General features: G+C 45.0%; 1 protein-coding gene across 1 annotated transcript in view; it reads right to left on the reverse strand.

The window, feature by feature from the left end:
• The window catches only part of LOC126544273 (uncharacterized), a 30,290-nt gene extending 29,559 nt beyond the window's left edge, over window positions 1–731 (reverse strand). The window contains exon 1 of the mRNA XM_050191531.2: window positions 625–731. Coding sequence (XP_050047488.2) covers window positions 625–720 — 96 coding nt within the window. The 5' untranslated portion in view covers window positions 721–731. The remainder of the gene's footprint in view (window positions 1–624) is intronic.
• Between the last annotated feature and the right edge of the window lie 17,252 nt (window positions 732–17,983).

The raw sequence follows: 17,983 nt of genomic DNA on the forward strand, positions 1-17,983 counted from the left end.
CTCATATTGAATGGGAAAGTGCTTTACAGCGGAAAAAGATTTGCTGCTGTATAACTGCCATGATTGAACACTTCTGCAAAGTGGTATACCACCATTAAAGGATACTGTGACGTAGTTTCACTGCAATGATCAGTTCAGTTTTCTTTTCTTTTTTTACCTCACCCACTGTGTCTTGAAATGTAGGAGTCATAGTGCGTAATTTGTGGTATTCTAAATGTGTTTGTAGGAGAAGACGATAGTATTACTCCCTGCTTTGCATGCTGCACCAGGCCCATTAACCTCGTCAGTCACTGCGACCAACCTGCGGTGAATACTCCGGCGGGACTGATGTGCTAGTTTCGCTAGGTTTCCCGTGTTGAGAGTTCTCGTGCTGCCATTTAGGGAGGAGAAAAACTGTCTAAAGGGGCCAATTTAGGTCTGCGGTTATCTCGTTGGGTCTCTTAAACACCAGGATAAAGGGCGTGTCTGTCCGTAAAATAACCGTCCGCAGTGTTATTTGGACCCCTTATCCTGCCTGTGACGCGTAAGCACTACAAATCAGTAGCAGTGGTTTCCGTTTATGATACCAATTATTAAAATCACGGTATAAATTCTTTTCCCAGAATAAGGTCACAGCTGACTCACCTTACGTATTTTCTCAGATGGAATGGTTCTTGCGTACGCGACAAGTTCCTTCTTGCACATTCGCATAGCTTCACCGAAAAGTGCTTTTGCACGCATAAGACGAGGCCCGTCAGCTGCAGTTTAGAGTGTAAAAAGAAAATACAACGGCGTTTGTTATAATAAACAACTTCGCAGCTAAGATATTTTGAGATCGGATAGGATAGGCGTTCACAGGCGCACTAAAGAAGCTTAAGGCTTACGGACACAGCCCATTTTACTTGTTCGCACGACCGTGATGTTTACCTCCGTTGACTTCTTATCTGTCATCACCTGGGAAGCTTTTGCGGAAAACAAAGTAGTCGCCTGAATGAGCCGCTGATGCTTTCTGGTGAAAACAAACTCGAGATACAGTCTAATGCCGTGTGTGCCTATTACAAAATATTGCCTCATTTTAGTGTCGGTGAAGAACCACGCAGTACGAAAAGTGTGAGTGGTGAATTTAGCCCTTTATTGGGCGATTTTGTCCCAAGATATACAAGTGACAGCCAGAGCAAGATGATAGCGTCCACCACGGACGCTGGTAATGGAAATCTGATGTACGCTTTAACTGGCGTCGCTCATTACATACATGCTCATCATACTTTCTAGCGTAATTTGTGCTAGTTGCGTATGTTACAGAGTTTACAGCACGGTTTGCGTCGCACACGTAATTTTATTATACACTCTTCTTTCGCTACGGAATCTGCGACAACATTCGAGAAAGTTTAGATACAAAATGCACGTCATGCATGGAGCGGTAACTCAGTAACAACTGCTAGCCGGTGGAAAACGGTCAACAGAAAAAGATGAACAATGTAACTGTGCTAATATTTAGCTGGCGCTACTTCTTTTTTTTTTACAAAATCTTCCCCCAAAGAACGCCGTCGCGTGCTCGCTGTCGGCGTCTGTGCTTCTTGTTCCTCCCACTCTATCGTGAACTCAGTACCTCGCTCTCCTCACCTAGCTTAGCGCAGCCATCCAAGAACCCTTCCGGATCACTTTCATCTATATCCATTACCGCCACTCAAGGTGTCACAGAAATCTGCCACTAAAAGCGAAATAGATCTTTAGCTGACCCGAAAAAAATTAAAGGTTCGAACAGAAAATTTAGCAGCCGCCATAATGTGCACTTTCCTGTGCGTCTATTGCAAATTTGGTGATTGATGTTTGGCAGAAATCATTTTCTGACATCGTTCTCACCACGACAGGGCCGGAGTAAGCTTAAAATGAAGACTCTTCTTCGCTTTCGTTATTTCTAGTTCATGTTTTCACAACAGTGGTAAATAATTGTGCAAGTCGCATTCCGGACACTTATAGATCACTTATAGCAATGCTAGTAAGATATACAATTTGAATACTGCTTAAGAATATACCTAAACACCTTAAAGAAAAAATACGCAGGAGGAAGAATGAACAATATTCACTTATGACGAACCGCAAAAAAACGTTTGAACTTTAAATGTGAGCATAACGTTTAAGTACAGCTAAAGCATAAGAAGCTTCATTGATTTTTGCTACGACAAAGCATTCAGAGTACAGAAATGTGTATTGCACGAAAAAAGAGCAGTTGAATAATTTGGCAGGTCTTACCATAAAGAATTACATATTCCACGCGGAATTTTCGGCTAGTGTATATTTGTACGTATTACGCGAAATAAAGAATGTTTTACCCGAAAAATGAGTGGTTTAGTGGCGCCGTAGTTTCTAACGCTGATATCTTAAGGGCACCGTAGAATATGCAAAAGTTCACAGGCCTTTTATGCACAAATAAGAGTGGGCTTCTTATTAGGTTTCTATCGGATTGAAATCTGAAACGCAACGGGGTGAAAGAGTTTGTTTGCCTGATTAGCATCATCACGTGTTGCCGTCGAAATCTACACTTTTAACGCGCTACCTCCATTACCTTGCCAATGTAGATTATTTGAATACCATATCTCCAAATACCAAACAGCGCATTGGTGGTAAGCAGAACCAGGAAAACGTTGATCACTCTACGTTGCAATTTTCTGCTAATATTAGAGGTATAAAACGTCTACTTACGGGGAAGTTGAGTATTGCATGGAGTACCAGGGTCTACCATATACACTGCAAAAATGATAAGGACGGCCATAGACGTGAGGCCCACGGGCACATGTTCCATATTTCGCCAAAGAATGTTCTGCCGCTCAAGTATATTAAAGCGAGTGGAACCTGGAGAGAAACTTCAAACTATGTAAACTGTGATGCCTTTTAATCATCGACGGCTTCACCTCCTGAGTAAACCACAGTCATCGCTCATATCTCATGCCTCACCTGCAGGAAATGAAAGAAGCACACAAGTCGTAAGCAAGCAGCATAAGTGAAATATTTCTCTGCTCATCTCTTCAGTTTGAAATTTATGTCTGCCTGAAACACTTAAAATGTAGTTTTATGCTCGAAAATATCAGCCTTGGCAACAGCAATTCTCAAATAAGAAACAGAAGCCTCTAATGAAAGGCAGATATTTTAGCCGGCGTACAGACATCGCTGACAAGCTGCTCTGCGTGGGGAAGGGAATTGCGGAGAGAAAGAGAAAATAAGAGAGGTGCAAAAAAGGAAGAAGTTAAAAAAAGTGGGGACTAAGTTTTCTGCGCATGGGCAATGCCGTGCTATGGTGAAGTCCTTCAGTGTATGCACCGTCCTAAAATGAGTTAACAGAATTGGCTGCGTGAAAGGTAGGTGAGGGTGACAGAGAAGAACTACAATTGGTCGAGTTCATTAACGTTTTCTAAGTAACAACCTTGAAAATACCAATAGAGCGCATAGTTTCATATATAAACGATCAACCAATGTGTTGTGTCAACCGATAAGGAGGCTTGTTTCACTAACTTTCCTAACAAATTCTATCTAGCAAACATCAGTAAAGACGCGCAAGCCGTTTTTTAACAACATGAATATGTCTCTCTAAACAAACACAAAGCAAGAGCAGTTTTATAGCGCTACAATAGGAATGTCTATGAGGTTTTAAAAGACATTGTGAAGAGTAATGACATGACTGAAGGAGTATTTTTAAGCGCAGAAATGCACAAGTGTGGCGTACCATAAAGGGAGTTGTTTGACAGGAAAGTGCATGACAGAAGTCAGGGACAATTTACTGGCTTAGGAAATTTATGCCTTTACCATAACTAATCCATTCTTTGCTGAAAGTGCTCACCACCTTTTATAAATTGTCCAAGTACAATATGACAAGTTACTCAAAGCCTTTCTCCGATCATGTAACGCACCTTTATCACTTGACCCCGGAGTCTCACTTACTAACTTGCGTCGTGGAAAGTACTGACGAATTCGGCGCGCGGCGGTTTTGCTATGCAGATTGCGGTTCAGTCGTAAACATTTCAGCATGACTAAGATACTACCCGACTTCAACATTTATTCAGTGGAATAATGTTCGCATAAGCAGAAGCGAAGGGCCATGTATTGGGCCCTGCTTATCTTGTGTATTCAATAGCATTTACTTTGCTAAATTGGATATGGACCTGGCTGAACGTCTCAAAGGAACGTCAGTATGGGGAGTTTTCAGATATTCTAGGGATTTTTTATTGTTGCTTCAGTGCACGTCCGACTGCTTTCGACAGAAATGAGCGAATCCGGTAGTTGTCTATTGCGAATGTTTCAGTCCTCGTGAAGATACATTCGAGGCGCCATGAGATGGAAATATGAGATTCATCGAAATTACATTTGTGTTACCGGCCCAGCTCACGTGTCGATGGCATCGCCCTCGAGCATAAGCCGCTTCTGTCATACCATTGAGCGTGTCAGAAGCTGGTTAAAAGAGCAATAGCGAAAATGTGTCGGAGCAATGCGCGAACATGTATTGCCCTCATCCACTAGCAGGTGGTTTTAAACCAGATAGCAAGATTAGATGAGGCAGGGTTTCCGAGGAGTACGATAGTGTCAGTTGTTGAAGGGCTGTTCAGGGAAGCACAGTGACGACCAGCTGCTTTCTCCACGTCAGCAAGCATGCAGTCTGAGAAAAATGAAAAATTTGCGATAATCCCTTTGATGTGCAGTAAAGGGATTATTGAGCTGATACTGATCTAGATAGTTCGTGCACAGAATACTGCAGTGTAGAACGGATGCGGAAAGAAGCAACGGAGTAAGCTTTTTTTTAAATGCAGGACGTGCGTCATCTATTCAATACTGTTATCTTCTGGAAGGAGTTCAATGGGCAAACTATCCGATGCACGAAAGATTCTGAGGGAGTATTCTAGTAAAGTGAACAGTATGTTGTCTGATTGTTTTCTTTCTTTCATTAACACAAGTGAGGCTCTGTAGCCCTTTTCAAGGTACCAGTGAAATAAGAAATATCACTTGACCTGCATTATAGAAAGAGCTGACATTAACGCACATTAACATGCAAGGTCAAGGATATGCGAGACTCAAGTAATTGGCTTAGTCGAAAATGAAAACAAATTTTCTATGCCAGCATTAGTTATAGTGACAATTTCGTTAGTTTTCTGATGCTGTATCGATAGGAGTTCTTTTTTTACGACTGCGGATGAAGACGTGTCTCTGATGTATGTGCGGGACGTATAAGTGTTGCTCTGTTCCAGCCATTTCTCGTTGCTGGAAATTAGCGCTATGTTTTTCTTTTCTTGTTCTTCTCTGCCTCCATGTAATAGTTGTGCTACAGCGAAAAGCACTTAAAATGACATAACAAGTCAAAATCTTCACGCTCAACTCTCAGGACGCTTGAATAATACACGGATAGCCATACAATTCAAATAAAACTCGAATCGCCATCCTGACCCTGCGAAAGCGGCGGTACAGCGAAGCTGGTGAAAACGACCGCGTACAAATGCGGAGGGGGATATGCAATGCTTTATTGCTTTAAAGTAATGGTAGCAATTGCAATTTGGAGTAATGGGAGTAATGGGAGTAATCGTAGTTTCGACAACAGGCCGCCGCCCATAGAAGTGTTGCAAAAACACTGAAATAGCTTGCTAGGCTGGTTCCTTTATATGCGAAAGGCTAGGACATGGACTCCCGACGTTGCAAGTTGCCGTCGCCGCGGCAGCTAACGCTACAGTAATCTGTACGGCGAAATGTATGAGGAGAGCACTACACGCTTCGCACTGTTATCAGGAGCACCTTATCATCAATTATGTGGTTCGGATGCTTGCTTTGTGCTTGTTCCTTATTGAACCGTACGCTGTTCTGCATGTTGCACGCGTGATTCCAAAGAATTTATGCGCTGTTCTTTTCACTCCGCTGAGTGCTTGAAGCCTCTGATTTAGGGTATAGGCGCCACTACTTCGGGCCCTGCACTGCCGCCGGGATCGGCCCACAGTTTTTGCTAACGTACGCGGATACTAGCAATGCCGACCAACTATAGGCTAACAGCTCCATCGTGAAAAGCACTCATATCTTTGTGTGATGCAACTTTGCCGAAATGATTCAGTGGGCACTCAACAAAAAGCATTTTGTCGGCTGCATGTTTCAAATATCCGTGTCACATAGCCCATTTACACTCATACGTGGAGTAAAGAGTCCATCGCAACAATATGGCTAAAGAGATCTTGTAGTGTAGTTGAGGAAACAACATTCATGCAATGAGAGATGTCCTCAGCATGTATGGTAGGAGCCCCTAGTCGAGGGCTCCTGGGGCCTTTGCTGTTTCTGCGTCCTATTGTGTCAAGCCTCGCTATTACACTCTGTTTATTTTGACTATTGGGGGTATCTTTTTGTACCACAAGAAAATGCGCCAATATTTCCAACTATCAACGCCATTTCCCTGACAGATCCGTTAAATTCTCGAAATTTGGTTTGCTTTGTCCATCCGTCCCGTCCTTCCTATTACACTGACCACCACCATTGTAATCGCAGCCACACAATAATGATTTTCTTCTTCGTCAGAGCGCCTCGCCATGCCTAGCTTCGCCACTGTCACAACGTGAAGGCAAACAAAACTGTCACTACTCGGTTTTTACCCATTGTCAATGAAACGCCGTGCATTCGGGAGTCGTGCACGCGAACCACACAGCTATCGCTCAAAGTTTTCCACTCCTCACAGACTCTGAAAGCAGTGGCATCTGTGTGTGTATTTCAGAAGTTGGAACGAGCTGTACGGTAGTGGGCAATGATTACATTTTGTGCATCTCCTAGAAATTATTCTTGACAAGGAGGCGGTGCGTTCTCGCGGAATTATTTGAAGTGATGCTTTCTAACACAAAGGAGGTCTACATAACAACGATACTGAGAAACTTCAACATTTCACCTACCTACAATAGCGCTTGGGCCGAGAATTAGGTTGGTGGTGGAAAGCAGCATCGAAATCACTGAAAACGTCAGTGCCAACATCAACGTCACAGCGACAACTCCACTCAGTTTTCACAGTAGCTCCCAATATACACAGGCGCTAAACGCCATTATTACTAGTATTGCAAAGGTATAAAAAAATGAAATCCCTGCAAACCGACAGCTAGCCCAGCGTCATATTGCTCGACCAATTGGTTGTAGCAAATCTTTTGGCCTCAGAGCCTATTTGAAGGTACCAAGCGGGACCAGCAAAACGAATCATCCAGCCTTAAAGCCATGAAGCCTTTAACACATTAACCACCTTCTCACTTGCGGCCAAAATATTCGTTTACTGAAAAAAAAAACTACATTTATATAATGTTGTAAGGGGACATCAGGCGCGATTGTCCTCCCGAATGCCGTGCTGCGGTCACGTCGGGCGGATATGTTACTGGACGATCTCGTACTGAGCGATCGGAAACAAATAGTTAAGGCTGTTTTACACAAAAACAAAGAAACAAACACGGTGCGTCAAGATTCTCTGAATGAAATTTAATGAAATCATAATTCTCAAACACTGGAAAGAAAAAGAAACCACGGACATAAGCCGCGGCCAAATACCTGAGAGTAAAAGGTGGTATTATGCTTTGCATGTTACCTAAATAAAGCCTATTTAGACTGGGCCCATCTAAGAGAGATAAAATGTGTCCCATGTACGATGTTCAAATTCTACAAGATACACTGCATGTTATACAAAAGGAAAGTAGCATATATCACAACAAAACGGATGACAACATTTTTAAACACACTACGTTTTGTGCACTATGACGCAACTTTGTTTTCCTGAAAATAATGCATTATTTAAATGCCTACTACGAAACATGTTTTTATAGGAATCACCCTTTCTCATTAAAGATCGCTCTATAACAGCTGCGTTCTTCGCGAAAGTTCCCCGTTGTTGCTTAACAGAATCAATTTAACAAGAAGTAGGGCAACCAAAACGAACAAACAATAAACGGCTGCTTTTTACTACAGAAGAATAAACAAGGAAATAAAGAACATACGCACACACAAACACAATGAAGTTCACTTTGGGCCAGCGCGCCTAAATTGATGAGAATGGCCTTGCGCTTCTGATGTTCTATGTTTACACGTACTCCTTCCATCATTGAAATAAGAGAAGGTGTATCAACAGGACTCTTCGTGGACACCGAATAGAAGGCAGATAATGGAAATAATGAGCCCCAGCAGGTATATGCACCCTATATTGCAGATAAATGAACTGCAACTCGTATGAAATAGAAATAATGTGCAGCGCACAATAATACTTCATCCGACTTCTTTTTTTTTTGCCGGCATGGGGCAATTCTTTGGGAACTTGACTCAGTTTGCGGCATCTTTGTCTGTACCTAACCTCATTCAGGCCACTTTAGTCGCTGCGTATATGGCACCAAGTATATGCCGCATTTCAACGAAGCTTTTTTCCACCAACTTGCCTCACCAGTTATGCGCCACTCTTGAATGAAAACTACATTGTTTAACATTTACCGGGTGCTGGGCGCCCCAGAACTCGCGTTCCTCATTGACAGCATCGACACGATTTAGCCAGCAGCGCCACGGGAGCCTTTACGCGCGAGCATTGATGCCCCGTCTGTGAAATCGACGAAATGTTGTTTGTCGCCGTGAGGGGAGCGAACGCCGGAGGAGGAAGGTGTCTGCACATCTGGACATTAGGCAACACAATAAAAAGGGCGTGGCGGCAAAAGCCACCGCCTCCTCGCAAACGGGACGCCCATGGCATCCATTCATGCACCGTTACCCGGACGCCTATGACATCTTTGCTGAGGCTTTCGGCGAGCACGTCCACCGATACCATATATGGAAACAAAGCGCTGGCGTTTGCTAGAGGCCCACTGCACTTGCGTTACTTTGGCTGCGCCGCCGGGGCTAGAGAACGCGCTCCGCGCTTGTCACGCGTTCCTGCTTTCTTTCTGAACAATGAGGGACTCAAGCGGCGGATTCAGAAAACCTAGTGCTGCCCTAAAATTTCACATGAGGGAGTATCGTATTCGGCCGTGCTACTTTTTTGTACTCACTGAAAGTGAAGAGTATCGCACAACAAACCGTGCAGGCTTACGTAAACACACAGGTAATACTTCGGCGAGCCAACGCATGCATGTAACAAAAACATTCATTCGTGCAGAGCCCTCTTTTCACACTTCGTACATATGCCACTGTACCTCCCCCCCCCCGATTTTGTTAATCGATGGCAAAAGTGATCTTGTTAATCGCCTGGTATAGACCAACCTATTCAACGTCCTGCTTTTCCAGAAACTACGTAGGACAATGAGAACACACATGTCGTGTGGGCATCGTTTGGAATTTTTGAAAGGCAATAACAGAGGTGAGACATCAACATAGTTTTTTCAGAGTGCTATGTATAAAGTTCCAGAAAAAGACATGGTCCTCCTGTCTATTAATCACTATTGTGCAGTATTGCATGGAGATAAGCTTCAATTTCTTGGCCTTGGCCCATGGGAACCTTTGGCATGCAACCACCTCCTAACTGGGAAAGTGGATGTATGTAACTTAAAAAGAAATGACATCTGGGGCGCTATAACGTAAAGCTATTGCAAACTTTGCTATTGCGACTCTGCACTCAGCCCTCCGCGTTGGTTCAAAAAGTTTTTTGCACCACCCCCAATTCACCGGTTTGTCACGCGACGTCATGAAAACCGCGATAGCTCCCCATCTGATATGACGTGTACACAATGATTATGCGTGATCAGAAACAAAAGAAAAATAGTTATTTCTGATTTGACCATTACAACTCAGTAATTGGTCAAAATATGAAGGGCTGCAACCACATCACCTGCCTGTCATGCGAAGTCACGAAACTGCGAAAACTGATGGCGTCAAAGTGCGCGTTAAAGATGCATCAATATGTCGAACAAAACTGAATTTCCTTCTGAATAGCCGCAGGCTGCCCCATGCCGAAAGGGAAAAAAGATGGCTACCGCCGATCGCTCAGGCACTGGCAACTCGCACCTGCTGAGGAGCATGGGTTTATCTGCGTACAGTAAAAGTTATTGCGTGGCTGCGTAACGTTTTCGAGCCCATTCGGCACGTTTACGACCTCGCTCTGCCTATTATGTTCCGCGGAGGATCTGTGTTAGCAGCCTTCTTAGCCTTCCGTTTCATGCCACCGCAATTCTCGACTAGCTACCGCAAGCTAAGTAAGGCAAGGCGGACTAATCGCAGATGCCGGCACCACCCTCTTCCTCCGGTTCTCGATTCTCAGTGCACTGACTCGGCCCCATCTAACCCTCTCCACTTCAGCATGCTCCTCACCTCTTGTGAGCCAATTAGATAAGACAAGCTGCTCAGTGTAGGCAATGTTATTCGTTTTTCAAGGAAACAAAAGTGACCTCCTATGAACGAGGAGAGCGTTTGATTGGTCTGTTTAGACAACCCTCAGGGTCACCGCCCGGTGCTTGCGTAAGCGGTTACGCAATGTCGACGTCAGAAGCTTGGAAAAAAGCATTTTAGAATAGTTATACGTTATAGGGCCCCTGAATGCAAGTACATTTGGCGTATGCGTTTGAAAACGCGTTCGTAAGCAAATTTGAAGCAGCCATCGCAATGAAGATGTGCGGAGAACTGCGCATTGACTATTGCGGCAGAGTGTGCTTTTCTAGAAATCTTAAAAATATGCCTCATGCCTAAACGTGGTGGTGGTATGCATCCTCATGGTACCGTCTTCGCATGTTGTACTCCTACCCGAGAAGGAGACGCTCCTGGCATGAATGGTGGTGCATCGGAAATGTTGCGCACCCTTGACGCAGCGGACTGCAACACAACAAATGGAAGCATCACAAGTCGGGATGAATGCCGCAGCAGGAGGGTGTAGATGGTGAAAAACCTAGTAAATAGGCGCCAGTAGTAGTTAGGGACCGCCAAAGTGGTCCCTAAACAACATGCCTTCAACAGCGGCAAAAGCAACAACAAACGGGGCGAAAATCCAAAGCAGCGGAAATAACAGGTCCGACCAAAACGAACGCTGGCCTGGCATAGAGGTAGTATGAAAAAGTTGGAGAAGTTTCGCTGTAATGTACCGCTATGTACCGGTTGCCAAGTGTCGTAATTGCTTCAAACACTTACCAAGGTGTTTTCAGTAACTTGTTCGTACGCATCTGACAATTTCAGTTTTGTGTATAATGGCGAGCTCTGTGGACCGAAAATACACAAGACGTCAAATTAGATATTCTAACGGGCTTATTTTGTTGCAGGAAAAGCAAAAGCCTCCCGAAAGAAACTCTTAGACACAACAAGAGAACATTGGCCTCTGTCATTGTAATCTTTGGCGTGTGTAATGAGGAAGCTTTCGCACGTGAGCTCCTCTCTAGAAAAATATGAATAAATATACTTTTTATTGATGACTGCAACAATTTTGATAAGCGCTGTTGAATTCAAAATAGATCTATAACTAGAAACTGTGGAAAGCAATTCTTTTTTGTTTAAGCCTAAAAAATTTCATTAACCTGTCTTCAAATGTATCAATAAGCCATAAAAACAATCTTACAGATCTGCTAACTAGATATATTGATACATGCATATTACATATTTCTTGTAGCCGATGCAAGCAAGGCGCCCCGACGAAGACCACGAACGCTCTGGCTCTCGAGCTGTCGGCTGAACTGGCCAGCGCTGCAGTTATCCTTTGTAAATATACTTTGTAAATAATCTCCAGTCTTAATCCTTCGTTCGCCTTGGTGGAGGGTGCCGCTCCCCGTCCTGGCCAGGCAGCTCCAAAACGGCCGCACCGCCCAGCTTTCCGCTATGGCTCCCGGAAACAACACCTCGCCTCCTTCTACTCCTGCTACGATTACGCTACGGTTACCAATCCCCGCGATCCAGGCATATTCTCCGGCCAAGATAATGTCGACGTTGAGGACTCCGTATCCCGACCTAACGCCCAACCGGTGCCGACTGCTATGCCTCACGCCGATCTGTATTAGCCTTCCAGATACCGCAACCCTACCGAGTGCAGAACTCCGGACGAGAAGCCGATTTGCTTCCATTGCCTCCGCATTGGCCATGTTGCTTGCCACTGCCGCTCCTGTTGGACGTCGACGTATTCGCGCTCCTTTCCCCCGTCTTCTCGCCAATAAGCCGAACCGCGCTGTCGCTCGAATCACCGTATGCCTCCTATCTCTGACGTATCCGTCGATGTCAGTCGTCCTGCTCACTCGCCGTCACCTCAGCGCCGTCGGTCCCCGTCGCCCCAGCCACGCCGCTATTCGTCACCGACCAATTATGCACCCTCCCGGACGGAAAACTAGACCTTGCAGCTGCTGGAGACAGTGCTGCATTATCGTCATCATCTCGAAATCGCCCATTGACGCTCCCAACGAACCAGAACTTACTGGATGTTCACGTCGACGGTGACCCTTTGACGGTGTTAATAGATACTGGAGCCCAGGTGTCCATAATGAGTTGCAACCTCCGTCGTCGACTGAGGAAGATCCGCACGCATGCTACAAAACGAGCCGTATACGTGGCCGATGGCAGCACTGTTGACGTCACTGGAATGTCTACTTCCCGTATAAGTATCGCCGACCAGTACATTCCTGTTCTTTCTACAGTGCTGATGAATTGTCCCGATGACCTACTCCTCGGGCTCGACTTTCTTCCGGCGCATTCAGCTTTTATCGACTGTTCGGCCGTTACCCTTTGCCTCGCACTTCCGATACTCGCGCATATTCGTGCCAAACTGCCGAACAACTTTAGTACGACCAGATTCTTCCACCTGCGGCCTAAAGCCTTGGCTTTCGTCGATTTGCTATCATCTCTTCCTGTGCACGGTGGTGATTACGTCGCCACCCCTGTTCCTGATGTTCTTTTGATGCGCAATATCACTTTGCCCCACTACGACGTCACCGTCGCCAATAACTAGAGATGCCTCCCTGTCGTCAATTTTGGCCTGACAAAGGAAATTCCATCCCAAGACATATCGGTTGCAACGCTGCGTCCTGTCGGAGATGACCACGTCATGATGGTTTCCGTAGATGCCTGCTCAGATTCTTCACCATGTCCACAGGACGCTATTTTCTCTGACGCAACATTTAGTCCCATGATTGCTGCGTACGTATTGCCTGAACAAGCGGCAGCTCTGCGCCGCCTTTTGGTTTAACTGCCACCACATTTTTAGACTTCAGCAATTGCCAGTTGGGCCAGACTTCCATTGTTAAGCATCACATAAGTACTGGGGATGCCAGTCCTATTCATAGCCGGCCATATCGAGTCTCTGCTTAAGAGCGTAAAGTTATACAATATGATGTGAACAAGATGCTTGCCAAAGGCATTGCTGAACCTTCGTCGAGCACTTGGGCATCGCCCGTGGGGCTTGTTGAAAAGAAAGATGGCACATGGCGTTTCAGCGTAGATTATCGTCATCTAAACCGTATTACCAAGAAAGACATCTACCCCTTGCATCGCATTGATGACGCCCACGATGGGCTCCACGTTGCCATCTAATTTTCATCAATAGACCTGCGGTCTAATTATAGGCAGATTTCTGTGGATGAAAAAGGCCAAGATAACACCGCGTTCGTCACTCCTGATGGTCTGTATCAATTCAAAGTTACGCCATTCGGTCTATGCAAGGCCCCAGCAACGTTCGAACGTATGTGAAATTTTTGCCTGAAGGGTTCAAATTCTGAACATGCCTCTGCTACCTAGACGACGTTCTCGTATTTTCAGCTACATTTGTGACACACCTTGAGCGCTTATCAGCTGTGCTCCAACTAAATTCCTCGAAGTGTCACTTCGGTCGTCGGTTGATTACCGTGCTGGGACACCTCGTCGATGCCTCCGGTATTCAACCAGGCCTGGAGAAAATTCGTGCTGTCAAGTTTTATCCTGTACCTCCGTCTGCCAAAGACTTCCGAAGTTTTGCAAAACTCTGCTCTTACTTCCGATGCTTCGTTAAAGACTTCGCAACGTTTGCCCGACTCTCCTTCCGAAGTTCCGAAGAAGGACGTGCCATTTACGTGGGGCCCCGCTCAAAGTGCCCCGTTTGCCCACCTCACCAACATTTCCATCACGCCAAATATACTGGCCCACTTTGACCCGTTCTCTCCTACAGGTAGCGATGCCAGTGGTCACGGTATCGGAACCGCCTTAGCCCCGCGCCAACAGGGTCGATATCGCGTTATGGCATACACTAGCCGCCTGCTCACCGCAGTGACGCACAACTATTCGATTACAGACCGTGAATACCTGGCTTGTCTGGGCGGTTTCCGAATTCCGCCCTTACTTGTATGACAGGCACTTCTCTGTAATCACGGACCACCACGAGCTCTGCTGGCTTTACTCACTCAATGATCCTACCTGCCGGCTTGCTCGCTGGGCTCTGCGGCTGCAAGAATATTCTTATGCAGTAGTGTACAAGTCGGGCCGATTACATGAAGACGCAGACTGTTTATCACGCTATCTAGTGGATGAACCACCCGCCGGCCCTGACCCCGATACCGGCCGCTTGCGTCTTCTCCGTTACTCAGCTGCTACACGTTGCCCACGAGCAACGTCGTGATGCTACTTTGCGCGCCATCATTAATGGCTCGCAATCTTGGCCTGCTGATTCGTCCCTTCACCTGTTTGTTCTTCGGGATGGTGTATTATACCACCACAATGTACGCGTCGACGGTCCTGACCTGAGGTCAGCTGTTCTTCAAGAACTACACGATTTACCAACGGCAGGTCACCTTGGCGTGTCCTGCATCTACGACCGGATTCGCCGACGCTTCTTTTGGCCAGGCTTTGCTCGCTCCGTCCGGAAACACATTGCGGCGTGTTTCAATCAAAGTTTCAAACAAAGTTTATTTCACCAGAAAACTCTGGATGCCCTTGAGGGCTAAAAGCTGCTCTAGGCAGCTTGACTGAGTCCCTGAAGACCCTTACATCGGCAGCATGCGACGTTCACAGCACATATATGCATATAAATGCCAGCGCCGAAAAGCACCATTGATGATCCCTTTCGGGTGCCATCAGCCGCTCGACATTCCTATGGAGCCATTCTTTCGGGTTGGCTTGGACTTACTTGGCCCTTTCCCTCTATTCACATCTGACAACAAGTGGGTCGCTGTGGCGACAGATTACGCCACGCGCTGCGCCATCACCAAAGCGCTTCGAACAAGCTGCGCCACAGATGTCACCAAATTTCTTTTACGCTGCAACTGCACATTACGGCTGCAACTGCACGGCTGCAGCTGCACATGAGCGGTTGCGCGCGGTCCTGCGGCCATATCTTCATCATCATCATCATTTATTATCCCTTAAGGGCCCTATTGGGCATTACATAAGGGGGGGGGGGGGGTTAACAAGAGAAGTATTCACGTGGTCATATAATTATAAAGCGAAATAAAAAGACAGACAGGCAAAGTAACGTTATACATTGTTATGGAACCGTGGTTGAAGGCAAAGACGCAAAGAACACGCAAGCAGTTGAGCTCCGCATATGTTTGCAATTGAATAAAAAGGTTGCAATACAATTCAATATAAAATTCAATTCAATACAATATTCAATTCAATACAAAAATGCAATTCAATACACATATATATACACACAAGTCAAAGCAGAAAATGTGACATATATGTTATGTCCCATCTTAAGGAAGAGCCACAAAGTGAAATACGCGTTGGATATATAAAAAAAGGTGGAAATGTTTACCGATTATGAGATTATTTGGCAAAGTGAGCCGATATTAGCTGCCTGAATTTTGAGTTGTCACGTTCATTGACTAATGGTTCTGGAATCGAGTTCCATTCTTCAATCGCCAATGGTAAGAAAGACTTATTAAATGTGTTTGTCGAACCAGTTATGCGTTGTATACTCATAGAATTGAAAAGACGTCGTGATGCCCGTATGGGTGGCACTAAAAGGGTGGTTCTCAGGTCAGGGCGATTATAGTATAGATTTTGAAACAGGCATAGCCGTGAAATCTTCCTTCGATGAGCTAACGATTCAAGATTAATGGATGATTTAATGGCACTAATGCTAACCCGTCTATTATATTCGGAAACGATGAAACGAGCAGCCCGATTCTGAATGCTTTCAAGTGATTCGATTAGATATTGCTGGTGAGGACTCCATATTGAGCTGGCATATTCAAGTTTCGGCCTAACGTACGCCTCATAGGCGAGTTTTCTGATATAACTGGGGGATAAAGAAAGGGCACGCTTAATGAAACCAAGTGTTTTGGATGTCTCTGCCACTAATTTCGTGATGTGTTCAGACCAGTTGAGTTTGTCAGTGATAACAACACCTAAATATCGGTACGATTCAACACGTGATATGGCAGTGCAGTTTAACGAGTATGAAAAGTTAAAGGTGGAAAGCTTTCGAGATACTTGCATGCTCTTGCATTTGGATATGTTTAGATTCATCAGCCAGGTGGTGCACCAAGTTTCTATTATATCAAGGTCTTTCTGGAGGAGTCTCTGGTCAGAGGTGGTAGTTATGCGACGATAAAGAACGCAATCCTCAGCAAAAAGGCGAATTGTGGAGGAGATATTTGTAGGAAGGTCGTTGATAAAGACTAAAAATAAGAGTGGTCCAAGGACAGAGCCTTGCGGTACGCCTGAAATGACTTTGAAGGTTTTGGAGCGGTGGTTGCCGATAACAGTTAACTGGGTGCGGTCTGAGAGGAAGCAAGAAATCCATGACAATATTAAGGGATCCAGAGAGAGAGAGGAGAGTTTAGCCATAAGACGTTGATGTGGAACCCGGTCAAAGGCCTTAGAGAAATCCAGGTAGATGATATCAGTTTGAAAAGATGAATCTAAGTTCAGGTGAAGGTTGGTAGTAAACTCGAAAAGCTGGGTATCGCACGAAAATCCAGAGCGGAATCCATGTTGTTTGGTAAAAAGGAAGGAGTTCCTGTCCAGGTGAGAGGAGACTTGTGAGTATACGATGTGTTCGAGCATTTTACAAGCAATACATGTTAATGAAATTCGTCGATAGTTTGATGGATCAGAGCGGTCACCAGCCTTGAAAACCGGGACAACCTTACTTAATGTCCAGTCATTTGGAATTGATGAACTTGAAAGTGATTGACTGAAAATTATTTGTAATATCTGGCATGAAATATCTCTTGTACCTTTTAGTATCTTGGTAGTTATGTCATCCGGCCCGGGAGCGCTTGATGGCTTCAAGTTATCAATGAGTTTAGCTATGCCTTCGACTGAAATGGAAATTGGAGGCATCTGGCTGAAATTATGACTGGGATAGCTGGGTACGTTTAGCACTGATTCCCGAGTAAAAACTGAAGAAAAGTAAGTGTTCATGACATCTGCGCAGTCTTCTGCGGCGACATGCGAGTCATCTTGGTCGTGCAACATTATATTTTGAGGCGAGTTTCGGTTTGGCAACAGGATGTTCCAGAACTTTTTAGGGTTATTCCGAATAATGTTATGCAAGTCTTTATGGAAAAATTTCTTTTTGGAATGCCTCAAAAGATTTGTATAACCCCGGAGGCATTCAAAGTACTTGTCCCATTTTGAAGCAGAGGGAGAATTTTTGGCAGCTCGGAAAAGTCGTTTTTTTTTCCTTAACAACCGTCGAAGGCCGTTAGAAAACCAGTGCTTATCAGCATCTCCGCGAATACAGATCAGCGGGACATATGTTTCCATGAGCGAAAGTATTTTTTGCTTGTAAAGTAACCAGTTACTATTAACGGTTCGGTTGTGAGCAGTTTTACTAAAGTGAGAAAGAAACGCCTCTAGTTCAAGGTTAATTTGCGCATAGTCGGCTTTGTTATAGTCGCGAATATATTTTAAAGATGGCTTGCGGGTGGGAATGGGAATAGCCAAATCAAAAAATAGTAGTTTGTGGTCACTAAGGCCACTAATAGCACACGAGAGAGACTGACATAACTCAGGCTTTGAGACAAATACTAGATCAAGGATGTTGGTACCACGGGTTGGGATTCTAACAGACTGGAACAGGTTAAAGGTGAGAATTAAGTCAATAAATTGCTTCGACTGACGAGAAGATGCTGATAACAGTTCCCAGTCTATATCCGGA

The sequence above is a fragment of the Dermacentor andersoni genome, chromosome 10, assembly GCF_023375885.2.
Source record: "Dermacentor andersoni chromosome 10, qqDerAnde1_hic_scaffold, whole genome shotgun sequence".
Taxonomy (NCBI): Eukaryota; Metazoa; Arthropoda; class Arachnida; order Ixodida; family Ixodidae; genus Dermacentor; species Dermacentor andersoni.